This window comes from Aspergillus oryzae, chromosome 6 (assembly GCF_000184455.2).
Source record: "Aspergillus oryzae RIB40 DNA, chromosome 6".
Classification (NCBI taxonomy): Eukaryota; Fungi; Ascomycota; class Eurotiomycetes; order Eurotiales; family Aspergillaceae; genus Aspergillus; species Aspergillus oryzae.
The window spans coordinates 2,458,807-2,486,353 of record NC_036440.1 but is presented as its reverse complement, the minus strand read 5'-3'; the positions used below and the strand labels follow the sequence as shown (position 1 = coordinate 2,486,353).

The 27,547-nt window shown below is 48.0% G+C and overlaps 7 protein-coding genes across 7 annotated transcripts; 4 read left to right on the top strand and 3 right to left on the bottom strand.

The window, feature by feature from the left end:
• Window positions 1-3,661: 3,661 nt before the first annotated feature.
• On the bottom strand, window positions 3,662-8,190 carry AO090038000448 (uncharacterized protein; the record flags this gene model as incomplete). The annotated part of the gene is made up of 4 exons (XM_023238289.1): window positions 3,662-4,699; window positions 5,072-5,830; window positions 5,892-7,877; window positions 7,957-8,190. The coding sequence occupies 4 exons, from the start codon at window positions 8,188-8,190 to the stop codon at window positions 3,662-3,664; spliced, it is 4,017 nt and encodes a 1,338-aa protein (XP_023093136.1).
• Window positions 8,191-9,551: 1,361 nt separating this feature from the next.
• AO090038000449 (pleiotropic drug resistance family ABC transporter) lies at window positions 9,552-14,131 on the bottom strand (the record flags this gene model as incomplete). Its single annotated transcript, XM_001825316.1, has 2 exons — window positions 9,552-13,354; window positions 13,438-14,131. 2 exons carry the CDS (start codon window positions 14,129-14,131, stop codon window positions 9,552-9,554), a joined length of 4,497 nt encoding a protein of 1,498 aa, XP_001825368.1.
• Window positions 14,132-15,875: 1,744 nt separating this feature from the next.
• Window positions 15,876-17,873, top strand: AO090038000450 (fungal specific transcription factor domain-containing protein; the record flags this gene model as incomplete). The annotated part of the gene is made up of 6 exons (XM_023238288.1): window positions 15,876-15,910; window positions 15,971-16,328; window positions 16,385-16,560; window positions 16,665-17,186; window positions 17,237-17,458; window positions 17,777-17,873. 6 exons carry the CDS (start codon window positions 15,876-15,878, stop codon window positions 17,871-17,873), a joined length of 1,410 nt encoding a protein of 469 aa, XP_023093137.1.
• An 848-nt stretch (window positions 17,874-18,721) lies between these two features.
• AO090038000451 (YchF/Obg family ATPase) lies at window positions 18,722-20,322 on the top strand (the record flags this gene model as incomplete). The annotated part of the gene is made up of 3 exons (XM_001825318.3): window positions 18,722-18,796; window positions 18,996-19,553; window positions 19,771-20,322. 3 exons carry the CDS (start codon window positions 18,722-18,724, stop codon window positions 20,320-20,322), a joined length of 1,185 nt encoding a protein of 394 aa, XP_001825370.1.
• Window positions 20,323-20,551: 229 nt separating this feature from the next.
• AO090038000452 (translation machinery-associated protein 20) lies at window positions 20,552-21,578 on the top strand (the record flags this gene model as incomplete). The annotated part of the gene is made up of 3 exons (XM_001825319.3): window positions 20,552-20,565; window positions 20,809-20,949; window positions 21,188-21,578. 3 exons carry the CDS (start codon window positions 20,552-20,554, stop codon window positions 21,576-21,578), a joined length of 546 nt encoding a protein of 181 aa, XP_001825371.1.
• A 283-nt stretch (window positions 21,579-21,861) lies between these two features.
• On the bottom strand, window positions 21,862-22,587 carry AO090038000453 (RIC1 family protein; the record flags this gene model as incomplete). Its single annotated transcript, XM_001825320.3, has 1 exon — window positions 21,862-22,587. One exon carries the CDS (start codon window positions 22,585-22,587, stop codon window positions 21,862-21,864), a length of 726 nt encoding a protein of 241 aa, XP_001825372.3.
• A 1,653-nt stretch (window positions 22,588-24,240) lies between these two features.
• On the top strand, window positions 24,241-26,760 carry AO090038000454 (putative Hsc70 cochaperone (SGT); the record flags this gene model as incomplete). The annotated part of the gene is made up of 3 exons (XM_023238287.1): window positions 24,241-24,264; window positions 25,653-26,638; window positions 26,697-26,760. The coding sequence occupies 3 exons, from the start codon at window positions 24,241-24,243 to the stop codon at window positions 26,758-26,760; spliced, it is 1,074 nt and encodes a 357-aa protein (XP_023093138.1).
• Between the last annotated feature and the right edge of the window lie 787 nt (window positions 26,761-27,547).

Genomic DNA, 27,547 nt, shown 5'->3' with positions numbered 1-27,547 from the left:
TAGCAACGCAACCAGGTGACGATTCTCACCATGCTCCACAACAAGACCGAATATAACGCCAGTATACCAATTCTCATTAGCACCCTTAATTCCTGCCCAATTATAAAATCAAGTGGTGTCTTTGAGAAACCAAACTGAACCCACATATGCATACTATATTAGGCTGTGATACAAGCTTTCAGCAACCCCGCTACCACTCACGTAATGACTATTTATATATATATCTTGGTCTCAGATCATCATACGTGACTATATCTCTCTGCCCTGCTAATATTGACCTTCTTAACAACATCCTCTCATCTACCTTCTAAGTTCAGCTCATTTTAACTGTCAATAATGTCCCGAAACCCAACACCTCATAATCCCAGGCCTCTGGGAAGGCCCCACAGTCTTCAACCCAGTGTCAACCCTACTAACAGCCTCCAACCTCAAAACTGAAACCGCCACTCTCCCAAGTACAGGCACTATTTCTTCCGGTAGCCCGAGTCTCAAAGACGATGTCTTAGCAGTACGCACACATATCGAGAAATTAGTCCAGCAAGGTGAAGATGTACTATTGGCCCTCCACTCCGCGGGCGGGTTCATTGGCAGTGAAGCAATGGAAGGGTTTAGCAGGAAGGACCGTGAAGAACGGGGATTAAGTGGAGGTGTCGTGGGGATTGCTTTTGTGGCTGCTGCTATTGTAGAGGAGGGTATGTGCATGGGGATTTGCCCTTTGGTGTTGCGCAGGTTTGTTCTCTTTTCTTGTGGGGGTGGTGGTGGTGGTGGTGTAAATGGGGGTTAATTGCTAACCTTGACGATCCTATACAGGGCGGAGCAATACACTGTGTACAGCCGGAACAGACACTTTTCAATGATCTTGATGAAGAAGAGAAAGGGAAATGGTTGGATGTGCTTAAGCCTCAGCCTGCCCAGGGCTGGAATGGGACAACGATATATGCGGGCTGGAAGGATGTGAAGAGTGTGTACCTGATTTGTGAGGAGGATCAGGTTATTCCAGCTATCTTGCAGGAGGAACTTGCTGGGTTAGCTGGGAGTAGGATTGAGCGCTGCAGTGCGGGCCATTTTCCGCATTTGAGTCAACCGAGTAGGATTGTGGAAGTTATTAAAGACGCGATTGCTGCGTTTACCTGATATTTGTTTGAGTGAGATATTGGTGAGGTGAGAAATGGTCTTTTGAGGTAGATCACTATAGCTTACTCGCCGATGAGTGTGGCTTCTATACATGGTTGAAGGTATGATAGGTCGTTGGTAGCCCCAGCTGCAAATTATGTGATTGACGTAGGGCATTCTATAACATACATAACTCATCTAATACTTTGTATCCAAAAGCTCAACGTGATTTGACCAGGTAACCTATCGGACCGAGGCACATTCTCCTAGGTTGAATGTTATGTAAAGCGCGCGGCCATAGCGACGGTCAAAGCGCTTTGTGACAAGCTGCAAACATTTAACTGGCAGACAAATCACCTATCTTTTTCCAAGCTCCTAGATTTCACAACTCCACTTTCCAGACTACATACTTATTACATATCCCTACATACATCATTGTCTAATTCCTAGTGCAATATTCCCGCCCTTGCATAAAGAACTCTAAGTCTCTACATTACAGTTATATATCATTGATTATAATAACCAAATAGCTGTGAAGCACGGTGTTCCCAAGCCCCTCTATACACTTTATCTCAAGAATCGATGCTCTGATGTCACCAAAGGACATATTCATCAGCGCCTCATCGGTGGGATCTGATAGGCAACCAAAAGCCTGCAGATTAACTCCATTGGAGGATGCCATTAAACTTACAGCTTCAGAAAATGAAGACAGCTGCTTCTTGGGCTATTTACCCGAGGATTGGTGTACCAAAGGTAGGCAGACATGCAAGCCCTAAACTATATGATCTTAAATATATTAACTCACGCCGCACGTAAAGGGGACCTTGGCTTTCAAGCCTATGGAGGGTTCTGCACTGCTCTGATAGTCGGTGGTAGTAGCAGATACTTTGCGTTAAGCTATCCGGAGTCAAACCAACCTCACTGTGTCTCTCTCCATATTCAGTTCTTAAGGCCCCTCCCCTGTGGACCGTTCAAAGTCAGTTTTGATGACATACGGAACGGTTCCCGGTTCTCAGTTATAGAAGCGAGAATATGTCCAATGGATAGTGCGGTTTCCAGTCCGTATATATTATCTGTCATTACTCTTGGAAATTTGCATCGAAAAACTGGACCCAGTATCAGCGTGCAATCAAAGACGATACCAAATCGACAAAATGATTGTGTTCCATGGAAGCATTATTACTTTGATCCAAATAAAAACCCTCCCGGCGCCCGCTTCGAATTTCTTGTTCCAAAAGGCGGTCCCAGCCTCTTATGGAGTCCTGTCCGGGGACAGAACGCTCGGGATCAGTGGGCAAAGGTAGCTGGAGAGAATGAGAGCTTTAACATGGAGTATCTAGGATTGCTCGCCGATTCGGTACCAGAATTCACCCCGTCCTAATATTGACAATGGACTTATACTGAACATAGGTCCCTGCCCTTCCTATGAACTATGATCCCCAAGGACTAAATGCCACAGAAATGTGGGCCTTTCCTACAGTCAATCTGTCCTTGGACATTCGCGAAGACCCAACTGGAAAGGAGTGGATACTTGTTCGTTCAAAGATGCGAAGCCTACGTGACGGTCGCTTTGATATGGAGATGCAAATGGTTGATGAGAACAATAATCTAGTGGCAACGTGCCGGCATAGCTGCGTAATGTTTGCGAGGAGGAGCGGTCAGGGACGTAAAGTCCGTCCCAAGGCTTCTTTGTAAAACGCCTATCGCTCCCCAATGACCAAAAGTTACAGAAATGGCCAGCTGCAACCCATTTTATTGCATTTGTGACAGTTCATGAATCTTTTCTCGGGGCTGTCCGAGACTGCTATCGACCAGATCTACAAGGAGTCAGCATTGTTTGGGACCTCGCTGTGTATTCCTGAGTCCATGTGGTCTCCTACTATTGCGGACTTTGGGGATACTGGAATCGGAAAATTGATTCAGGGAAGATCACAGACTCTGCTTAAATCCTCTTGGGGGATATATTGTATCCAAAACCTGTGCCGTGGTGGATGGTCCCATTTCTTTTTATTTCGCGATCTTGGACCATATACTGGCTTCTGCCATGCCTGAGGGTTCTCTTTGGTATACCAAGGATAAAAGTTATATTTGATATTGCTTCAGTGTAATTATGCTTATGTTGGCTTCGTGTCTATATCATATTTTTACTTCAGTATCTCCGGGAGCTCTGCACGGGTCCTGTATATATATGCACTAAGGAAAATGGCTGCTAAATTTTTGAGCGAAAAACTTTGAATGACTCCACTAACTGTCGTTTCATTCCATATATACTTCCCTGAGTTCAATTTATTTATAACACACTGGCCATAAACCGCCTTTCGAGCTGCGCGTAATATCTCCATGGTTTGACTTCTTTTTTGTACAGAGTGTTGAGTGTTGGATGTTCGTATACTATATAGGCCCATATTCTGTGCTAAATGTCCCCAAGAAACACCCATCGTATTTATCTTCAATGTTGGTTCTTACCTTGTGCATTATGTACCGATCGAATGAAGCGTCCGCGATAGATGAGGCAAAAGAACGGTGCACCCGAGCCGTCCTCAGTAGATCAAGAATGGCCATTTGCATCTACACTCATATCGACACTGATGAATGACACCAGGCCGGATTCACTTCCAATGGCGAACGTACCGTCGTAGTATGCCGATGTTTTGGGTCGGTACTCGACTGGCAGCCAAAGAACTCTTTCCTCCCCGATGTGCAACCATTGCTCCCCCAGTATGATATTCGGCCGCCGCGTAGATATGGAATTGTTCTTCTCATTGCAAGGGATACGCAATCTTCCAAAGTCTGCTTCCAAGTATGTGTTATCGCTCGAAAAGCGTAAATTGGCTATCCCGTCCCGATAATGAGACGCATGATAGTCGGAAGCATAGATGGAGTGTCCCGTTTCTCTATCCCACAGACGGAAGGTCTGAGAAAGAGTTCCAGATGCCATAAGTCTCCCATCTGCTGAGAACACTATCTGGTTGATAGCTCCAGAGCTGTGAAGAGTTTGACTTAATTCGCCTTTGCTCAAATCCCAAAAACAGAGTTTGCCATCATTGGACCCGGAGGATATGAGTTTTTCATCCGGTAAAAATGCGACTGCCGTGACTATTGTTTTATGCTCTTTTAGTTCTAGTTGTAGCACGCCTGTATTAGCATCCCACACTCGTACTGTATCGTAGGAGCCTGTGGCTAATTTCGCTCCACTTCGTGAAAATGCCACACACACCCAACTTCCACGCGACTCCAGGCTGAACATTCGTTCCCCGGTTTGAATATTCCATATAGTGATTGTGCCACCTTCTTCGATTGAAGCCAACTGTTGACAGTTGGGAGAAAACATTACTCGATCAATTGAATCCAAGTGGTCCTCAAGCGTGCGATATAGTTGAGCTGTCTCCACGTCCCATAGTTGAACACATGTGCTGTCCGACTGCGGGCGAAACGCCACCAATTTGCTATCAGGCGAGAAAGAAAATGTCCCAGATTTCCTTGAATAGCCCTCGAACGTATGAAGCAGGCTGCCTGTAGTAGCATCCCAGAGTAGAACCTTATGATCAGAAGAGACTGAGCCAAGGAGCTTGCGATTGGGGGAGAGCTGTATAGCAGCAACTTCATTCGAATGGCCTTGTATGGTGGGCTTTGTTGCAGCGATCCTTGCGTCACACAGTCGTACACTTCCATCATCCGAGCATGATACAAGTAGGGCGCTGTCCGGAGAGACTGCTAATTTCCAGGTTTCGCGGCTACTCCCATCAAATTTGTGAAACAGCGTGCTCAAAATTCTGTCCGATAGTCGAGCGGAATTGAACCCCGTGGCTTCGAGTATACGTTCCGGTGAAAATATAGATGACTCTATTATATCAAAGTCGACCTTTTGCTGTAGTTCACCCGTGGCTGCATCCCATATCCAAATCGCTCTTTCTCGGGGGACGGATGCCATAAGCTCATTGTTTGGGGAAAGTCCGACCGATCTGATAGGCCCGCTGTGTTCCAACGTCTGCAGTAAAGCTCCTGTGTCGATCTTCCAAATCCTTACCGAATTATCATTTGATCCAGATGCTATTAGTTTGCTGTCTGAGGATATCGCCAGTGCGTTCACTCTATCGGAATGGCCTTCCAGGGTTCGGATTACCCTTTCACTGGCGAGATCGCATATATCGATTGTATCCTCAGAGGTTGCTAAGACCAGTAGCTTATTATCCGGTGAGAATGTTAGGTTGACCACTGGAGAGGTAGGTTGCGGGAAGGACTTGTAAAGAGCTCCTGTATCTATATCCCACAACTGGACAGTGTCATCTTGGATTGTATCATCCCAAGAGCTACATGCAACATGAGCACCATTTGGTGAGAATGTCAGACCACCGGTGTAGAAGACCTGGTCCAGGGTATGAAGCAATAGCCCCGTAACTGAGTCCCACAATTTGACCTGTTTACTCATAGAGGCAGAGGCGATTAGTCTACTGTCTGGAGAGAATGCCACTGCATTCACATCCTTAATGTCGAGGCTCAGTAGCTCTGCGTTCCAGTTCTCTTCCACACTAGGCAGCTTTATAAAGCACCTAGGTATCTCGCTTTGAAAGATATCCCGCACAACTGAGTTTGCTGGGGCAAATGCCAGGGCGGCAGCGTAGAGCTGAAGAGGCGCATTGTTAGCAACCCAAGAATTCTTCAAGATAAACCGGTGTGCATCATGAAGGAATTTCGACACTATGCGCCCGGAGTGAGGCTTGTACAGGTCAGTATACATGGGCGAAAGTGATTCGCATTATAGGTGAGTGACAACCTACTTGCACTGCTGACTGTAATGTTCTGATACCTCTCACAATCTCGGGTGCCAGTCCCAAAACACTCATGGCTTCCAGCCAGTGAAGAAGATGCTTTTGGACAAATTTGTGGATCTCGTCATGATCAGTAATCTGATATCTTCCCTGCTGTAGGTGATAACTCCAGTAATGGCACGAATATCGTAGCTCCGCCGAAAAATGGTCTCGAATAACCTCATCATTTATATCACTTCGCAGCGTCGCATCACTCGATAATTGACAAATGTTCTTTGACAATCCACCATTCTCTCGGGTCATCACCTCGATGCATCTAAATAAGGTTTCCCTATGTATATGCTCCTCATCAATCCAGAACTTGGTCTTCGTACGGACTTTTGGATGAAGGAGAAAATCCCGAAATGACTGGTGGAAAAGCTGTATGGGCGTATCCTCGTCGTCAGGGATACTTAGGACTGAATGAAGAAAATCTAGTCTACGGCTCACATCGTTACTCGGCATATTCAAAAGCTTTGCCAAGGACGTGAGTCCGAGTGGATTCGCAAGAATGATGATCGTCCCCACAATCACTCGATATTCTTGAACCAGCTGCTCTTTCTCGTCTTCATCGTCGTCGTCATCCCTACTATGGAGGATTTGCTCAAATACGGGAAGGTATGTGTGTTCCAGCTTCGAGATATAACTTTTGGGCGCATTCTTAGTACTCCCTGAGCCGAGAACAAGAGCTAGGCGCTGTTCTGGGTTCCACCTCCGATCTGCAATAAAGCGGCACATGGTAGCAGCAGCAATAAATAATGGAGTAGCGATGTTGACCAAATCCCGTATTGTACTTTCTCCTGGCCATCCTTGAGGAAGCGAAAACTTCTGCCTCATCTCTTCAAATCTATCATTCATGAACAAAAGTATGTCATGCCTGATGGAAGATTCCACAACGCCATGGAGACCAATGCTTCGATGGTCGTTTTCCGAAACGTTATCGAATCCCTCTCGGATTGGAATTTCGGGGCGACTAGTGAGAAACACGCGAAGGCGGATCGGACTTTGAGTTGAGATCCTAGGGAGAAGACGAAGTAGAAGCCCGATATCATTTTCTGGGTCGCATTCATCTAGTGCGTCAACCACAATAGCTAAAACGGAGATTCCCGCAGGGTCCTCTTTCACTGCCAATAAGGGTTCAAGTAGCAGCTTGTTAAATTGCTCTCCAAGAGATTTTGTCGATATAGAAGGATCTCTCTGAATTGCTCTTCGAATGCTTGGTATAAGACGAGGTTCTTGGATAATTATTTGCCGAACTATAGTTGCGAAGAACTTTTCTGCCCTTCCGCAATCCGACTTTCCTCTCTTGAAAAAGAAGCTAGCCCCCAAAAGTCCCTGCTCTTGTAGTAACTTACAAACGGTACGAGAAACAGTTGACTTTCCTGTTCCTGCCATCCCACTCAACCAAAAGATGCATTCTCCTTGAGTTGAAAGTGACCAGTCCGTCACCTGCTTAAGAAGGTCTGTCCTAGTGCCTGGGAGACACTCTACTTCATGCTGGTTCATGTATGAGTCAAATGCAGCTCCTTCAGCGATGGTTAATTTGCAGAGTTCCATCTCCCGGCTAAGGTCTTGAATACCGCTCAACACGTCGTCAATCTGAGCAAGCGTTTGCTCCGCTTTTTGTTTCCAAAGCAATTGTTGATCAAACTGAACCCATCTTTCCAAGTGCTTCTCCTCTTCTCCAATGGCGGTTTTAAGCGCCGTCAAGGGCTGGTCAGCCAAAGCTATAACGCTAAGGCGAAACTGCCGTCCAGCACCCGAGTGCTGAATCGAAACAACGCTAGATGAGTATTGCAATACAGCAAAATAAACACGAACTATGGCGTTGCGTAGCATGTCTTTTGTCTCAGGATCAGTGGTGTTACTCGTTAGGCAATGGATCTCAATGAAAGCACACCGACTCAACACATCCGTGAGGAGCCCTGATGCTTGGAAGATTGAAGCTTGTAGGTCCTGATGATTTTGTATCATCTACTTCCTGATTAGCTGGCCTTGCTTCTCATATTGTTTGTTTGATGATCGCTTCACATACCGTTAATCCCACTGATATAATGCCCCACACTTTCCCTGCATACCCAGTGGGGTCACAGCAAACAGCAGCACCGATAATATCTTGGAAGGATAACGTGGCGCTGACTATGTTGAGAGCAGAATCTCGAACGTTGACATCTTCTATGTTCGGCCTTTTGATCTTCAGCCCTTTCCTTTGATATTCATCGTACCGCTTTTTAGTCGTCTCTATAACAGTATGTACTAGGTCCCTCATCTGAGGGTCGGGATTGTTCTCGTCGAGCGTGTTGAGAAGCATCAGCTTGCGTTGATCATCAGGATTGAGTCTGGCAAAGGCAGCTTGCCACAGATCTTGCGAGCTTGGCGGAGGTTCATTCTGGTGGTCTTCAGTCGCAGAATTGGCTCCAGCGCTAGCAGACGGCACATTGGTCTCTGGGGATGCCACAGTGTCCTTGTGCTTATGCGTATCTGGTTGTGGGTCAGCATGTTTTCCCGATTTCTTTTGCCGGTCTCTTCTGAAAAGTTGTTTGATATTGAATCCCATCCTGCCCAGTGCTCTTGCTCAAGGAACTTGTATAAAGAAAAACCTACGCGACCGAAAGATGAGCAAGGCGCCAACACGGTGGCCATTTTAAATGCGACCAGGTCGTGCTGTAAGCGCTCACAAGGCCGGCGCCTAATTAGATGCATCTGCAACGATAGGCTTAACCGAAAACAGAACATTTAGTGCGACGCTTAGTGCGCAGCCTTGCAGCTGGCTTGCATTTCTTGTTTTAGTATACTAGGTGCACTTTCCTATCTGCCTGTTAGTATCTTAGTACTATGCTTGTCGCTGGAGTACGGAATATCCTGGGATGAATGAAACAAGGGGCTGGGGAAGCGGGAGGGCGAAGGCAGTCAATTGACTCTAGGTATAAATGTGTCGGGAGTCTCACTAAGTTACTTAGGTAGAACGGCCCACCCGGCGACTAACCCCGGCCGTTGCTGCATAACTGATGTGCCATCTAGGTAGATGGCCTTAATAAGCAGGATTGCGTCAATATTCTGGGATTAGATCCACGGCTGGGTTATGGCCGCCTTAGTCACAACGGAGATCAAACTGGTACACACAATGCAGGGCATTCTTCTTGATAAGACTAGTTGCCCGCCGGCTTCCATGCCAACATTTTGGAGGGTGCTATTTAGTGTTTCGAGCTCGCTGATTCCGGGTCTTTCTTGGGGGTAATATTGTACAGGGAAGTTGTTCAAACAGGTATATAGTAACATTAAACCAATAGTCTAGTATATAAAGTACAGATAATGGGAATAAATAGAAGGTGTCTACATGCTGGTTCTAATGAAAGCACAACATAACAAAAGCAAAGAATAATAGTAGACAGGCCAAAGAAAAGGACAGTATGGTTCCATCCCAAAATATGAGTGACAGAATCAAGATGAATAGAAGTTAGTATATAAACAAATAGAATGAACGAAAAATAGGGGATGCCATGATGTGAGGCTTTGAACATAGAAGACCAGTGAGTGTGATAAAGTACTGTAGGATATGGGCCGAGCAAATATTCGCAAAAACATATGTCAGTCTTGAACGTGGAACGGAAGAGCTGCAGATCATCTAGGCTATGTAGCACCAGATGCTCGTTTTCCCTTAGGGACACGGGCCAGCCAGTAAATGAAAACTGCTGCGCCAATATTGAACGCAATATACACCCACATCAGACCGAAATTTCTCCAGGCATCATCAAAGTTGCTAGATATCGCGGCAAGATACGTATCAGTTTTGCTGATCGTGCAGAAGGCACAGCCAGTTGTGGCTTCCGGGTTCTGCAGATAACCCTGGGCTCCCTGGATATATGCTGCCATATATTGCTGGCAGCTTTGATTTGCCGGGGGATTAAAGTGGAGAAGCTCAACTGCCTCGCACTGAACATCGGTCCCTGACAGACCAGTAGACAGCATCGCAGAGATCAGATAAGTAAACGGTGATACACGGTACATAAAAATCCAGAATCCAGGCATATTCTCTGGGGTCGCAAGGACACCGCAGAAGATAAGACAGAGAGAGAAGAGCAAAGTAGCAATATTACCACCTGTCTCAGCCAGCTCTATACCTGCTATAACCATATGGGCAAAAGTAGAAGTGAAGAGTAGGAATACCCAGATAAGTAGGAACATAAGACCTCCTCGTTCAGTCACTGCGTCGGTAGGCTTCGCGTTATTATACAGCCCGATCGGGTAGTACCAACAGAAGAACATCAGCGCTGCCATTAGAGTATTCCAGGGCAATTCAACCAGAATATTGGCTGTCATAAAGGCTTGCCAGGAGTATGTTTTCGATGGTCGCTCACGGACTTCATATAGTGACCGTTGTGTGACGAAATGAGGCATAATCTGTTGCACTAAATTACCGAAGATCGTCATCAACATGAATACGCTGAACATCTGATTCTGCATCCCTTGAATTGAATTCTTGGCATGAAAAAAAGAGAATCCGATATAAATGGAGGTCAGAATAGAAAGGGCTGTTTTAGACCAGATATAGCTTGGTGTGCGGTAATATTGAGCAAAGACACGGATCAGGCATTCCCACAACTGAATGTAGAATGGTGCCGCATACTCCTTGAAGGCCTCTGAGTCAGAGTTTTCCGCTGGCTTGACGGATAAGGTTGACTTTAATTCATCAAGATGTTCTTTAACCTTCGCATGCTCGGGGCTTTCGCGCCACACCTTCGGCCAGTCTATATCACTGTGGGATCCTGGAGCTGCTCCAATCACATCCAGCATCCACTCGGCTGGATTCTCTCCAGGTGATAGGGGCTGTGCGCCATTGCGCTCAAAGTAGCTTGATAGGGTAGAAGAGTTCTGGCCAATTTCACCAAAGTAGATTGTCCTTCCACCTTTAGCCAAGAAAAGAAGACGATCAAAACGTTGAAACAACATGGCAGAGGGCTGGTGAATAGTGCAAAGAATTGCCTGACCGTGTTGGGTCAAAGTATCGATCAAGTCCAGGATTGACCAGGAGGTTTGACTGTCGAGACCTGAAGTAGGTTCATCCAAAAACAACAAAAGTTGGGGCTTTGCAGCAAGTTCAACTCCAATGGTCAAACGTTTACGCTGTTCCACGTTCAAACCTTCTCCAGGCACTCCGACAACTGCATCAGCATAAGCCTCCATACCAAGGAGTCTGATAACTTCCTCAACATAGTCAAGTTTCTCTTGGTGGCTGACGTGTGCTGGCTGACGCAGTATTGCGCTAAACCTGAGGGCTTCGCGAACAGTAGATGTAGCCAGGTGAAGATCCTGCTGCTGCACGTATCCTGTTTTCCGCTGGAATGATTGGTCACGAGGACGTCCATCCACAAGCATCTCGCCAGTAATAACTCCCATAGTAACGCGTGTGGCGAGCACATCCAATAACGTTGTTTTACCTGCTCCTGAGACACCCATCAGGGCTGTACAGGTGCCGGGCTTAACCCAACCGTCCACGTGGTCCAGAATTCTCCTAGGCTGCCCCTTAATCTTTATATCGTAACAGACATCCTTCCATTGAAAGATCGCAGTTTGTCTTTGGATTCCTGCTGAAGCTTGAGGAGCAGATTCATCGGTTTTCGGTGCACCGCCTGGCTCGGGCGACTCTGAATCGGTCTTATCCAGGGCTACTTTAGGTTGATGACCACGTCGGAATAAGAGCACTTCACCTTTCGATTTCTGCTCTGAGATATATTCCGTGGACGCAAGGTACGTGAAAGCAAAGAACACTAGGAAGCCGATCATAATACCCAGGTTTCTCCACAAATGCCCTTTGACATACTGAAAGCTTTGTTCAAGGTAGACTGACCCCTGAACAATCGTTGAACCAGTGTCTGCTCCAACTGTAGAGCAAATCCGATTCTGCATCGGCATACTTTCGTAAATTCCTCCAGATGGTACAATTTGGGAGCATTCGAAGTGACGGTCATGGAACTCATTAACCATGAAGCTTTCAAAGGCGTAGGATATGGGGTTAATGTAGTTCATCCAACGCGACCAGCCAAGCATATTTCTGGTAGGGATAACAAAACCAGTATAGATCACCATGCCCAGGATCAAGATTGCCGCAGGGACAAGTGCCTGAGATAGAGAGCGGGATGTCGCTGCAATCGTTCGGAAAATCATTGACATGGTGTAGGTTGTAACCACCGAAAAGAGCCAGAATGTCCACCAAGCCCCTGCATCACGCCGTAGGTTGGTCATAAAGTACAACGGAAGATTGAAAGTGATTGAGTTAACAAGTTTGTAAGGTGTATCACACAGCATAGATGCAACAGCCTCTGCAAATGGATGGTAGAAGGCATAACGAGCTTGCTTTTCCACAATCGGCCGTTGGGCGTACAGAGTCAAAATTTCCAAGGCACTGGAGAACGCATTTAGAAGCACTGCATAGAACAGTAAAGCTCCTCGAGAGTAAAAGCTGGCAGTATTATCCTGAAGGTTGAAGAAAACTGAGGCAACAATTAATGCTATAATAAAGTTGCCAACCAAGGCAGTTACCGTCAAACTGGAATCACCTTTGAGGCGCTGAAAACCGCGGACGACGCAAAGAGAGATTTGCTCCCAGATCGAGATCGTGTAAGGGGATTTGACGCGTTGATGCTTCGCCTGCATAGCTTTGCGGGCATCGATAAAGGATTGGTAGGAGGCGCCGCCAATGGGATACTGTTTCTCAAACTCTTCGATTTCGATAATCAGCTTCGCCCGAGCGTCGCTTCGTTTCCATGCAGCGGCAAACTCATCTGGAGTGCGAGGCACGCGGTTTTCAAACCCGGGGCGGACCTTTCTTTCCGAAGGGCTGGTAAGAGACGTTAAGAAATCAGCTGTTGTCTGCCGGTCGGGGCACTCAAATCCCATATCCACAAAAAACTGCTTAGCTTCCGTCGTTCGGCCAAAATAGATTTGTCGTCCTTCATAGAGCACCGTCACCTTATCAAATACATCATATGCGTTTTGCGATGCCTGATAAATAGCCACGCAGGCAGCAGTGCCAGCGTATTTACTCATCAAGGCTAGATTCTTACAGAATTCCAAAGCATTCGCACTATCAAGACCTCTGGTGCTGTTATCCCAGCACTGAAGCGGTGCCTGGCTCAGTGTGGCTTCCGCAATACTGACACGCTTTCGCTCTCCACCGCTGACTCCTCGGACGTAATCGTTGCCGACACGAGTATTGATTGTATGGGATAGTCCAAGCATTGTCATTACCACATCTCTCATATGTTCAGCGTACTGCTGCCGGCTAACGCCCTCCAAGCGATTTCTAGGAGCTCGGGCAAGCGCTGCAAACTTCAGAGTATCGCCAACAGAAAGCTGTGGGAAATGAACATCAGTCTCGGCGGAGTAAATCGCTTCACCCTTGAACGCATGGTGCATCAATTTTGCAGGTATGCCTAAGCGTCGCGGTTAGTATACACAAATGAAAAGCTAAGTTGGTGGGAGTGGGGAGTTGACGAAGGAAATTGTGTATGCATACCCTGATAGTTGAGTGTCGAGTCATCCGACATCTGAATGCCGTTCATTTCCCCAGAAATCGTCTTGAGGAACGTGGAACACCCACTTCCCGGTCTTCCTAACACCACCAACATCTCACCACTTTTCACCAAGCCATCGAATTCCCGAAGGATCTGGATCTTTTGCATCTTGATCCCCATCAACTTGCGGACAATAGTGCCTATCTCTAGGATCGAGTTCAAGACATCCTTTTGATAGTCTGTCGGAGATCCGAATCCATGAACGTTCAGATTCTTGAAGGCAACACCGGCGGTTCGATCTGGATACTGCTCGGGGTCTCGGGATCGAATGGCGAGCAGCATCTTGAGCCAGTCTCTTGGCTTGAAATTCGGACTATCAGGGTTGAGAGTAGATTCGGGGTCCTCCACAAAGAATGGGTTTTCAAGGGCCCCTTTCGCAGAGACTCGAGTCGATTGACGAGTGAGTCGTCGAGCTAAATCACCCACCCGAGCCTCCATCTTCTCTTCGTTATCCTCCTGCAATGTCAACGCCTCCTCGCTCTTTTCCCGATCGCCATACTGAGTGGCTGCAGTCGATGGAGTTTCATAGACTGGAGTATCGTCATCTGTATCGCCATGGCTCCGCAGCGCGTTGTTGTGGCTAACCACAGACTGCTGCTGGGGAATGTTTGGATTGACTGTCCCTAAGAAGGACATTTTGACTTGACTGGCCTCAGGCTTCAGACTGCTCCTTCCATTGACGATGCAGACCGAAGATCAGTTGGCAATGTTACCTTGGCGTAACCGGCGATGCACGAAAAGTGCGACACAAGAGTAGAAATATGCCTTTTTGCCGGTGGAGACCAAAGCTTTACGTTAATCAATCAGTATAAAAACTAAAGACCATGCCTAAAAAGACTTAAATTGGTCCGTCTAATCAAGGATACAACTGCCACAGGGGCAAGTAGATGATTATATAGGACTCCAGTCTAATCCTCTACGCGCAAACCACCGCGAGAAAGGTCCACATCCAAGGGGCAAAATAATGCTCAACGATGCGGATGGACACTCCGCTGCACAGCGAACGTCCGGGGCCCGAGCAGTGCCTTATCGGAATATGGCTGTCCTGATATGTCGAGCCCTACCATATCAATTATGTGATCTAGAAGGACTTACGGTTGACACCCGATTTCCGAGCCAACCACATCATCGGACGGGGCATGCTGATGGTATATATATGTGCCTCGAGGGATACAAAACGTGGGTGCCCCACCTGGCTGCAGCCTGGAGCCGATTAGCAGAAGGTCATCAAACCGATCCCATGTCTTCGGAGATGAACGGGAGTCAATGGCCCGGCGAACTTGAGATGTATCAATACTGTGTAAGTTACAATACAGAACGAACATCCGTCATCCGGGCCTGCCAAGACATGCGAAGGATTTAGTCCCAGCAACGATCCGGCCATAGGCTTTTGCAACATGATTCGGCTGGAGGATTTCCCGAATAAGGCCTGTCCTGAGTCTCAAGATCGACAGTCGTTACTCCGCTCTAGACCAAAGTCTCAGATCACGATGCCCCACGACAAATCCTTGGGGCCCTTTCCCCATCACTTCTATTCCACCTTTTCTTAACATCATCACATAGTACTTGTCGACTTCCCAGTTTATCGAAAAATGAGTCGCAACAGCCAGCAAGATGATTCTCGTCGACATATACCCCTTGATCCCATGACCAAGACACTTGCGCACGCAGATAAAGGGGTTGCGAAACAGGAACCTTCAAGACACAAAGTGCGCGGTCCGGCTCATATGGCCACAATATGTTACTGATGAACCCCAGGTTTGCAGCGCATGCCGTCACAAGAAACAAGGTGGGGACTTCGGCGCAACACTCAGATGCTCTATATGTCGAGAGCGTCGAGCTTCTGGTGCGCGCAATGAGGAGAGATACAGAGCAGATATGAGAAGGTACTGTAGAACTGAAGTGTCAATATTATATTTTTGCACGGCAGAAGTCTTACATGCTGAGTGAAGACGTGTGATGATCAACCGACTGGAAACGAACATCGAACGGATGGAGTCTCGATTACTTGATATGGGGCTTAGACTGAGCGAAAGTAACACAAATGCTGCTCAAGAATTTCTATGCTCAAATGTCCCTGTATTGAAACACTCCGATAATAACACCGCAAGTGACCCGGAGTTTGGAAATTTTTGCGCTGGCGGGGAGCCAAACGCCATGAGCACTACTAGCATTGCTGGTGCTAATCCAGGCATAGTATTCTCATATAAAAGCGTGGAAGATTGGCCGCCTTGTCTTGCATCTTTCTCCATTCCGCGGTCGTTGGTCGATGCACCACTTGCTGGAGGTCAGATTTCCGCTTACTCGATATTAATATTTATAGCTGAGATCCATTTCAGCTGATATCATTCTAGGCTTTTCGGCTATCTCTCCAAAAGGGATGGAGTGGATATCTCAAAAAGTTGGAAACCTATCGTTAGCGAATCTCTCTTCATTACTATCGGCGAAACATCTTGATGAAAATACAACCAATAGTCCTCTCCATGGCGCATTCCCCAGCCGAGTGTTTTGCTCACTCCCAACAAAAGATGAAATTGTCTCCCTCGTGCAAAGTTACATCGAGGACTTCAATATGCTATTCCCAATTTTTCAGCGGTCTGAGCTGCTATCACTCTTCAATCAGAAAAGCTTGGACATGAGAGTTCAAACACCGAGCCAATGGGCCTGCATAAATGCAGTACTAGCAACAGCATACATGATCCGCCCTCAAGAAGCATCCGGGACAGATCATCATCAGAAAAGCTGGTTGTTCATCCAAAATGCCTTAGAAATGGTGAATGAGCTCTGTTTTGGCCCACCAGATCTGTTGGGTCTCCAAGCGCTCCTACTATTGGTATGATTCGGCACTCATGTGTCTAGGCGCGTGGCTCAAACTAACTTTTGGTATAGGTTACCTTTCTTCTGGGGACATCGGCTGAGAATCCTTGTGGTTTTTTGGTCTCCGCTGCTATTCGCATCTGTCACGAACTTGGTTTGGGCAAGACAGAAGGCGGCTCTCCTTTGTGTTCGGAGGGAATTCAGCACAAGCGGACACTGTTTTGGATCGCTTATTGCTTAGATCGAGAGTATGGCTATTGTGGATGGCGTTATACTTTATTTTGGGTCTAACTCTAGGCAGGCTATCCCTTCGGTTCTCTGAACCGCCAGCGCAAAGCGATGAAGACTTCAGTGTGACCTTACCAATGGAAGCACCAACCGACAGCAAGTACAGCATGCCAACCAGTGATCTATCTGGGAGCTTCAATGCGTTCCGGTCAACTTGCCAGCTGGCTATTATCAAGGGGCAACTATATAAGGATCTTTACTCCCCAGCTGCGGAGGATAGGCCACTGAGCCAGGTCATCGCTTCGGTTGGAGTGTTAGACGAGAAGCTTCAGGAGTGGAAACGAAGCATTCCGCCCGAGTATCAGCCGGAAAAGGCCGTGGCTGATGGCCACCGGTCAAAAATCTCTCCTGTGTTACTCCTGCTACATTATTCGTACTTCCACTGCGTGATTGCAATTCACCGTCGTGTTGTCGCCAGGGGCTTGAGCACTGGGACAGACCTTCTGGAGAAGGATGACTTCACGAGCTCGCCCGCCTCGTTATCTAATCCCCGGGTATTACTGTCTACGTCACTCTGCACCAAAGCCGCTAGAGCATCTATCAACCTTACAAAATATTTATCGCAGGATAATACACCCCTTTTTGGGTGAGTGTCACTGGAAGGTTCGCTTTAGAAGCTGCTAACGTTTCTTCAAGATCCTTGATCTATTACCCAGTGATTGCGTCAATGACGCTCTCATGGAGTATCATACGCAACCCTCAAGATGCTTATCGAGGATACAATTTGAAACTAATTGACCGGACAGAGGATTTCCTGTCCTCTCAAGCTTTTTGCAAAGCTTTTGAGGGGATACGGCGCCTTGTGAAGCAGTGCGCTGAATACCGCTCCATTGCGGAAGCTGCAGTAAAGGCCACAATGTAGGTATGCTATGCAGCCGACAAGACTCGACCTGGTCCCAATTTGCAAAGTAAGAAAGATGGCAAATGCCTGTGGTTCAGATGACCGTCACCTCTTATCTTTGGAGCTGACATCTCAGATGTTCTGTGCGCAAATTATCTAAATGCACCAACCGGCTAGTAGAAGGGTCTCTTGCTTTCCAGGCATAACCATTTGCCATAGAAGGCATGTGGGTGTGAGCGTGAAGCGAGCTTCCGCCACACTGTTAGGTTCATGGGGTGTATGGTCGACTTAAAGTCTTGTCAACAGGCCAACATTGGCCATGACCATCTCTTAAGGTGGATTGGCCTATCGTTCGCTTTTGGTCCACTCACCTCTCCACGGCGTTATTATGATGGAAATCTTTATGAATATACCCAATGCACGCGAATATGAATGCAGAGTGAAAACCCATGAAGCGGTCCACTGAGAAACTCCAACCAAACAAACACTATAATGTTTCCTGTTGCAGCCCATGCTGTTTAATTTGAACCACCGCCTGTGTCAATGGAGGATAGGATGTATATTAGTCACATAACAAGCACAAGAGTTATATATATATAAGGACTTTGTCCGTCGGGTTGTTAAAAGTATATAAGGTCTGAGTCAATTAATATATCCCGTTTTGCATATTACCAGATAGGTCTTATCAGTTTGGCTTCATGATTCTTTAGTATCCCCAGCTTATACTACTCCGTACAATCTCGTGAATGCCTGTGTTTATGACGTAATATACCATGCTTCTGCAAGCACAGGCCACATGACGAGGGCTATCCACTCACGTGGGCGGTGAGATGGAGCGAAAGGAGAGGTCACGGTATGTTTAGGCGAGAGAGCAGAGCGCGTCATAGGGAGAGAGAACTGCGCATTCGGAGAACACGTTGAAATTTTTTTTTTTGGTATTATTTTGCCTTTTCACACTCGACCACAGAAGACATCAGGTGTACCAGTAATCGACAATTGCTACCCCTCATTGACCCCTCCTCTTCCCTAAATTTTTCTTCTTTCCCATTCAATTCGCCCACCAGCAAGCTGTGGGCACCGCCAAAACGTCGTCCATCCAATCCCCCTCCGTGTTTCTTTTCCTTTCTTTTCCCCTCCGATTAGAACGAACCGCAGCTGGTCCTGCTTTGGCCTCGCGCCTCCAATCCTACTGTTGCCGTCCCCGCGTCACCCCTCCGTCCACTTTCTCCTTCTTCTCTTACCGGAGCTACTCCAGCAAGAAGAAGAAATCCAACAAAAAGATGCCTCCCAAGAAAGCTGTTGTACAAGAGAAGGTCCTTCTGGGCCGTCCAGGAAATAACCTGAAGAGCGGTATCGTATGTGAGCATTGACCCCACCGGCTATTTTTTTTTTTTTTTTTTCGCCCACTTCCCAGCCATCCTTTTTTTCCCTAACCCTATTTAAGCACACTATCCTCACCTCCCCTGAAATTTTTTTTCTCTTTCTCTTTCCACATCAACACACCATGTAGTCCTGTCAAGGAAAACAAATATGTTCAACATTAACATACCATAGGTTGGTCTGGCCAACGTCGGTAAATCGACGCTCTTCCAAGCCATCACCAAGTCCAACTTGGGTAACCCGGCCAACTTCCCCTATGCCACCATTGACCCCGAAGAGGCGCGTGTCATCGTTCCCGATGATCGTTTCGACTGGTTGTGCGAGCATTACAAGCCCAAGTCGCAGGTTCCTGCCAACTTGACGGTCTATGATATCGCCGGTCTGACTCGTGGTGCCTCTACCGGTGCTGGTCTCGGTAACGCTTTCTTGTCCCACATCCGTGCCGTCGATGCTATCTTCCAAGTTGTGCGCTGCTTCGATGATGCTGAGATTATTCACGTCGAGGGTGACGTCGACCCCGCTCGTGATCTGGACATCATCAGCGAGGAACTCCGTGTCAAGGATATTGAGTTTGTTGAGAAAGCTCTGGAGGGCTTGACGAAGCAGACGAAGCGCGGTGGTCAGTCACTTGAGATGAAGAAGCTGCGCGAGGAGGAAGCTACTGTTGCCAAGGTCCTCGAGCACCTGAAGTCCGGCAAGGATGTCCGCAAGGCCGATTGGGGCCCCAAAGAGGTATGTGATTATTATTTCTCTTTTCTTCCCATATAAGACCCATTGCACAATTTCAAATGATGAATAAGAGCTTTGCTCGAATATAACCCAGCTCGTCGAAGGGCCTCAATTTATACCAACGCGAGGTCACATGAGATTACGTCCTATCTGATATTGTTTTGTCTTCTATTATTATCGCAGTCAATGCCTTCTTTTGCTTGGCACTAACAACTTCTAGGTTGAGGTCATCAACCCCCTCCAGCTCCTCACTGCTAAGCCTGTTGTCTACCTAGTCAACCTTAGCGAGAAAGACTACATCCGCCAGAAGAATAAGCGCCTTCCCGATGTTCTGGAATGGGTGAAGAAAAACTCTCCTGGTGACCCTATAATTCCCTTCTCGGCCTGTTTCGAGGAGCGCCTTACCCGGTTCGAGACTGAAAAGGAGGCCATCGAGGAGTGCAAGAACCTGAACACCAAGTCTGCCTTGCCCAAGGTGATCACCACCATGCGTACATCTCTGAACCTGGCCAGTTTCTTCACCACTGGTGCCGATGAAGTCCGCCAGTGGACCATCCGCAAGGGTATCAAGGCTCCTTCTGCTGCCGGTGTCATTCACACCGACTTTGAGAAGACTTTTATCCAGGCCATTGTTTACAACTATAGCACTCTGCGTGAGTACGGCGATGAAGCCGCCGTCAAGGCCGCCGGTAAGGTCATGACCAAGGGTAAGGACTACGTCGTTGAGGACGGTGATATCCTCCTGATCAAAGCCGGTGCCGCCCGTGGCTAAGTCAGATACCTTAAATTGTAGATGATATGAATGAAAAATAACAATTTATACCACGAACCATTTTTCTCCGTAAAAAATCATGTGCTTCATAGTGTAACAGTAATAATCCGCGAATAACTGAATCCAACACGTGACACCGATAGCCCTTCCCCGCGTCAACCTCACCCCGCCAAGCGCGCAGTTTGACCTCATCGCAAGAACCAACATCAACACCAGAAAACCACCCAAAATGTTCAAGAAAGAGTAAGCAAACACCATATCAAGCTATGAAAACCACCTCCGACATGAGATCCTCTCAATTCCTATCCCGACACCCCCAAAGTCAAAGAAACCCCGCGCAAGCACCCAAGCCCAAACCTCCGACGCACGCCCATGACCTCACAGCTTAAGAAAACAAATCACTCAAGAAACCACTCTCCATACACATCAAAACACATCAAATTACCTCACAAGGAATATTTACTAACAAAGAACTCAAATCAATAGTATCCCCCCGAGCAACCGCTCAAAAGTGAAATCCAGCGTGCAGCGCGGCCTCCGCCAACGCTTCGTAGAAGCATACCCAGGCTTCGAACCTTACATTGATGATATCCTGCCGAAGAAAGCTCAGCTCGATGCTGTTAAACTGTACCTCTCCTTTTTCTTCTGTCTACTTCCTGCACCATTCTCCTTCATGCATACCTGGATACAAAGAGATATCGCACTATATCGCATCTATATGAAAAAAGATAGATAGACAAACCCAACCCCTCACATACACCTCACATACACAACACACCCCACCACCAACCACCACCACCACCACCCCCATTCACACCAAACCTCAGGTAAAAGCCCAATACTAACAAGGGTGATCTGAATATAGTCCCGAAAAATGCACCCTCTACACAATCGACTCCACACCCCTCTTCTACCAACCCCAAGACGGCCCTCCCATTCCACACCTAAAACTCATCCACCAATATCCCACCGCCCTCCCAACCGTACAAATCGACCGCGGCGCGATCCGCTTCGTGCTAGCCGGCGCCGCGCTCATGGCGCCCGGATTAACGAGTCCCGGGGGCCGGTTACCGGAGAAGGAGAATGCGTTGGAGGCGGGACAGGTGGTTGCTGTTTTGGCGGAGGGGAAGGAGACGGCTTGTCTTGTTGGGACGTTGAAGATGGGGACGGAGGATATGAAGAGTAAGGGGAAGGGGGTTGTGATGGAGGATGGACATTATTTGGGGGATGGGTTGTGGAGGATGCATCTTGATTAGATTTTTCTTTTCTTTGGGGGTGGGTGTTGAGTTGGTTAGGGGGTTTCTTTTATTTGTTTGATTGTTGGTTTGGTTGGGTATGATGTGGGGAGCAGTGAGTGATACCTATGCATGGAATGAAGTGATCATGATCTATAGATATATGTATTTATTGTAAGGTTATTATCAACGGAAAATGGATTTAACGATTCAATTGAGTTATGCTATGACTATGACTATGACTATTTATAGCTATGTATGACTGTGGATGGCATGTTATGTTATGTACAGATGTGGCGATATATCACGAAACTTCGTCAACGCTGTCCATTCTGTCCGGGGTTCGGGATGTGTTGCTCCCCTGGCGGGAGATGCTTTGACGGGGCGAGATGGATGATGCGGCAGATAGTGATGACCAAGACGGTGTGATTGCTAGGCCGAGACCTTTCATGCTCGTTCCGGATCCATTTAGGCCGGCCCCTGGGAGACCCCCGTTTCGAAGACCCGTTCGGTCAATAGCTCGTCGAAGCATCTCGCCAGACCCGTCGAGTGCAATGAGGAATCTTGCCAGCTCGGCGCAGAGTTCCCACTCGCCTTTCTGCGAGGCCAGCACGAGCAATCGAACGACATAGTCTTCAATAGGTGCCTCATGACCATCATCATCCTCAAACGCCTGCAGCACAAGAAGGTAGCCGACGGCTGTCTTAAGGGAGTCGAGCCTGAGAGCCTGCTCAAACAGGTCTCTTGGAGGTGGGAGATAGTTGAAAAGAGTGCGCCATGAACGAAGTTCGGTTTTCCGCGTGCATTGAACGACAATGTCCAAATACACCCGCGCAGGAAGGGAGGTTTGAAGGAAGGAGATGACCGATGGAAGCAGAGGATCGTGCTTTTGCGAAGGGTCGTCTATTTTGCTATCTCGACTTACATTGTCGACTTCGTCGTCCAAAACGTGGTGAAGGAGGATTTCAAGGGCATGCGGGAAGTATGAAAGATGGGAGAAATGTTGACATAGTGACAGCGCAGCTGGCATATCTCCATGAACTAAGCAGTATTGCAAGAAATACGGAAGGAAGAGGTGGGTCTTTATCGTTAGTCAAGAGGATATTGCAAAGGTTGGTTTGACTCACTCGAATGGCAAACTTCAGCACAGCAAAAGTGGTATCGCGTCGTTGGGTCATTTCTGACTCTACTCCCAAAACAATGCCCTTGTTCAACAAAACGGATAGAGGATAAAAGTCTAGGGGTATCTCAATTGCCTTCGGGACATCTTCTCGTCGCAGGACATCTTGCACATCGCCCCAGGCGAGGAGGTCTTTGCCACAAAAGGTCCAGAGAGAGTCTCTCAATGATAGGTTATGATGACGCATATTCAAAGCCATTTCGGCGGATGGGCTGGCCGGAAGGGATTCATCCACGGGTGGAGCAAAGTTGAATGACAATTGGTCACGCATCAGAATGTAATACTCGACATCGTGCGATACCACTCGCATGTCATACTTCAAATCCCCGGTGGGCGATTGAGACGGCTGTAACAAAACCAAATTGCCGTCGACCAAAAGAAGAACAGATGCCACTTTCACATCTTGAGATGGGTCGCCATCGCCTGGTGTTGTCAGACCCACAACATGCTAACATGGAATAGACACACTTACGCATTTGATCATCCGGCAAGACCCAGCTGATCGCCCGGACTCGCGTGGGTGCTCGCACAATGCCGTTAAACGCAATTTGGCCAACGGGAACAAGTGTGATTCGAGTGTGCATAGAATTAATGATGAAATGATACAGGATGTTATCATATGTGTAAACGAGAATGGAGTCCTCGCCCGACGGCCCGATGAAGACCACGGGTGAAGGGAGATATTCAATGTGCAAGATCGATTGATTGTTCAGGGGCAGTTCTCGCGAGTATAAACGCAGCTATAAGAGTTAGTTCTATCCAACGCATTCTCGTAAAGATACAGCACACACCTCGTATGACCCATCGCTTTCAATGGCGGCTATCAAGATATGTCCGTACCAGCACATGCCACCTCGGACCGCGAACGAGTTCTCTATTTTAGAGTCCTCGAAGACTTTCCAGCGTCCACTGTTGACACTGTAGTGTGCTAGGCCTCTTCTGCCTGCAATTGCTACATATCTCCCATCTTGGGAGACTACGCTGGAACGAATTGGCCACTGCGAGTGGAGGTAGCTCGGGGGATATTGCGCATGATGCCAGAGAGAGTCCTTGCCCGAGATAGTCATAAGGTCGGGTAAGTCATGCCCTCGATACAGAATGATCTCGGTTCCAGTTTGTAGTAATCCTCTAGCAAGATTCGCGGATGAAAAGCAGCCTGTCAATGCGCTCCGTGCCGTCTCCAGAATCCATAGGCGACGATCATTCTGTGCGGTCAAGATGATATCTGAGCCTCCACCTATCCAACATCCATATGAGACTCCTGTGAGCCAATCCTCGGCATTGGTCTCGGCAAGAGACCTGTCCGTCGAGAAACTATTCCCTCCCGGCTTGCCGAACACGCTCCATGTTGTCCAACCACGTTCGTAGCCTGCGAAGAGACAGTAGCCATCCGGCGAATAGGACATGAAGCTTAAATTGCCTGTTGTATGAGGCGATGCTGGGAGTTGCAGTTTATGAGATAGTGGGACATTTCCAAGGTAATCTTTAGCAGTATACACAAAGATGTCACCGTTGGCGCAGTTCACAGTAAGCAGCGAGAACCGAGCATTGACGGCAACCCTGAGCGCTTTCTCGCCGTCGTTCTTCGGACTGTGGAAGCAGTGACCGTTGAAGAGCTTCTTTGGGCTCTCCGGATCACGCGAGCCCTCAGGTACGCGTTGGACTGCGTACGCCTGTCCTTCATTCGTAACCCACACTAAGAGGTTGATAGCACGATCGTACACCATCTCCGTAATGGATGTCCGCTTAGACACCCCCAATATGCGACTTAGCAATTCCGAGGTCGTTTGGGCTCCGTGCGCATCAGGTGTCCATCGAATGCATTGAATTGCCGCGGGTTTCACGGTAGCTACCACAAGCTCGTTGTCCAGCGCCAGAGCTTTCACAATCCCAGACTCTATCTTGATAGCCATCCTAAAGCGAATACTGGCATCCCGGACGCCATTCGCATCTTCCTCACGGGCAAGCTGCTGCCGGCGGCTTTGGGCAGAGTGATCGAAATGCTGCTGATAAACATGACCATGTGGATCGGTAGCAACTGTATAGGTGAGGAGGTATCCGTTGAGCGTCTGAACAACGATTATCGTCGAGTCGGGGTGCATCAGCAGAGCTAGATTCGGACCATAAGTGCTAAGTGACGAAGCGGATCGGGCGACAGCGGCGACAACCGCGGTCGGCTAGGGACCAGTCAACACATGTATACGTCGAAGTAGTTATCACTCAACCGAGACATACTCTTGTTTGCCACACAGCTATTGAAGTAGCTGTCATAGTCGCAAACATATGACCACTCCGAGAGACGCAGATGCCGTCAATGGCCTCGTCAGCCCAGGCAACCTCCGCCCTGGATGGTTCCTTGGGCCCATTGTCATTCAGCGATAGTCTCTGTTCCACAGAGCGCTCCAAATCTAATTCTTCAATATCGTCGGACGGCACGAAGGGAATCGCAGGGCCATTGACCGCATAGACCCGAGGTACTCCATTGGGCCAGTACATGGCTCGTCACAGGTGAGAAAGTCGTGAAGAGCGAGCTGACATTGAGTCATCTTCGTCGGGCGTAGAAGACTTATTCTGTCGGACTCGGGACAGAGTCAATCCCGGAATAACCGACCATAATCATCTAATACTTTTTCCGGTTGCGACGTATAGAAGCGCAAGTGTATATCGGATGTTGAGGGTGACGGCAGCAACGGCTATCACGTGCACGGGATCTTGCAGGCAAACGTGCCAAACAGTACAGCTTACAGTAAGTTTACTGATTTGGTCCCCGCATTCAAAATCCCCCGCGACGGTGATCTTTCTCCAGACAAGTGAAGCTCTTCTACAGCGATACCCCGGCTAATCTCATATCATGGCATGAGTACTCTGTTGAGAATTCTATGTTTGATTTTCATACTAACTTACTCCATCTCTAGGCTCCTACCGAGTCCAAGAAGCGCTTGGCGCTTGCAATCATCGACTTTCTGGGCTCCAGTTTGAAGGATGGAACCCTTACTGCTGATGACGCAGAATCGATCGAAATCGCTCAGTCGTGCATCGCGGATACCTTCAAGGTTGACCCTTCCGATGAGGCTGCTGTGAAGGACGCTGTCGGCGGTCAGTCTCTTGCAAACATCTATAGTGTCTACGAGAAGCTCCGCAACAAGGGTGACTCTGCTGGCGCCGGAGCGCAGACCAGCTCGAGCCAGAAGCCCCAGGCTGGTGCTCCTACTGCCGAGTCTGACAAGCTGAAGTCGGAGGGTAATGCTGCCATGGCGCGCAAGGACTACAACTCTGCTATCGATCTCTACACCAAGGCTTTGTCCATTGCCCCCTCCAACCCTATCTACCTCTCCAACCGTGCTGCTGCCTATTCCGCCTCCGGTCAACACGAGAAGGCCGCCGAGGATGCCGAGCTCGCCACTGCCGTCGACCCCAAGTATTCCAAGGCATGGAGCCGTCTGGGTCTTGCTCGCTTTGACTTGGCTGATTTCCACGGCGCTAAGGAGGCCTATGAGAAGGGCATCGAAGCTGAAGGTAATGGCGGCAGCGAGGCCATGAAGAGAGGTTTGGAGACCTCCAAGAGGAAGATCGCGGAATCTACTCGTGGTGCCGAACCTCCTGCTGATGCTGTTGATGATGCCGCTGGCGCAAGCCGTGGTGCTGGCGGCATGCCAGACCTCTCTTCCCTCGCCGGCTTGATGGGTGGTGGCCGCGGTGGCGGTGGCGGCATGCCCGACCTTAGCTCCCTCATGAATAACCCTATGTTCTCCAGCATGGCTCAGAACCTGATGAGCAACCCGGACATGCTCAACAACCTCATGAGCAACCCTCAGTTGAGACAGATGGCAGATAACTTCGGCCGTGGTGGTGGTATGCCGGATATGTCGAGCCTGATGAGCGACCCTAACATCGCTGACATGTAAGCTTTACACCTGTGGAAATGTTAATGTGGCGCTGAAGCTAATTAACTTGTGCAGGGCTCGGAATCTAATGGGTGGTGGTGGCGCCGGTGGTGCCGGTGGTGCCGGACGTGGTCAATAAATAAGAAAATGCTCTAATGTTCATATATTTTTAGTGTCTTGTTTTCTATAAGGAATCATTCATATTAAATATTTTCCATCTAACCCTGGCTGTTTGTATTTCGGAAAGGATTGGTCCTCATGTTACAGATTGAATATAAATATATACATATACTTACGCCCACGATTACGGCATGGCGGTAACAAAAGTTTGATTCCCTTCGAAATTCAAGGTTATTTTGCATCAGCACTAGAGTATTTAGTAGTGAATGTATCCCGAGTAGCTCAGGAAAAAGTTATAGATAATGACTTCTCATGGCTGTAAGACTAAAATATATAATGGCAAACGAGCTGGACATAGATCCAGATGCAAGTGATGAGGAGAGTGGAGCGTTGATCTTGCAGTCAATAGCAGCAAACGCCGAATACGCCAGGCAGACCATTAAACCAACTTATGTATGGAAATGACACTGTTGCCGTGGGCTGAGATATCGCCATCCAGTCGTAGCCGAAACCCACACCAAGGCAGCAGTCGGGGAAATGGATACAAAGAGAGGAAAGGAAGAAACAAGAACATCCAGCAAAATTAGCAATGGCTACTATCACACATAACATGAAGCACTGGTTCCACCTGGCTCTATGAGATTTGGGAAGTTCATATTGTACAGTCGGATGATATCAAAACAATGGAGAAGAGAAATATTGGGGAGGTAATTCATCAAAAATCCCCGATAATCAAGACATGGTTGGTCGGTTATAATATGATCGTCGAATGAGCAAGAATGGATAGGCAGAAGGGAAGAATCAGT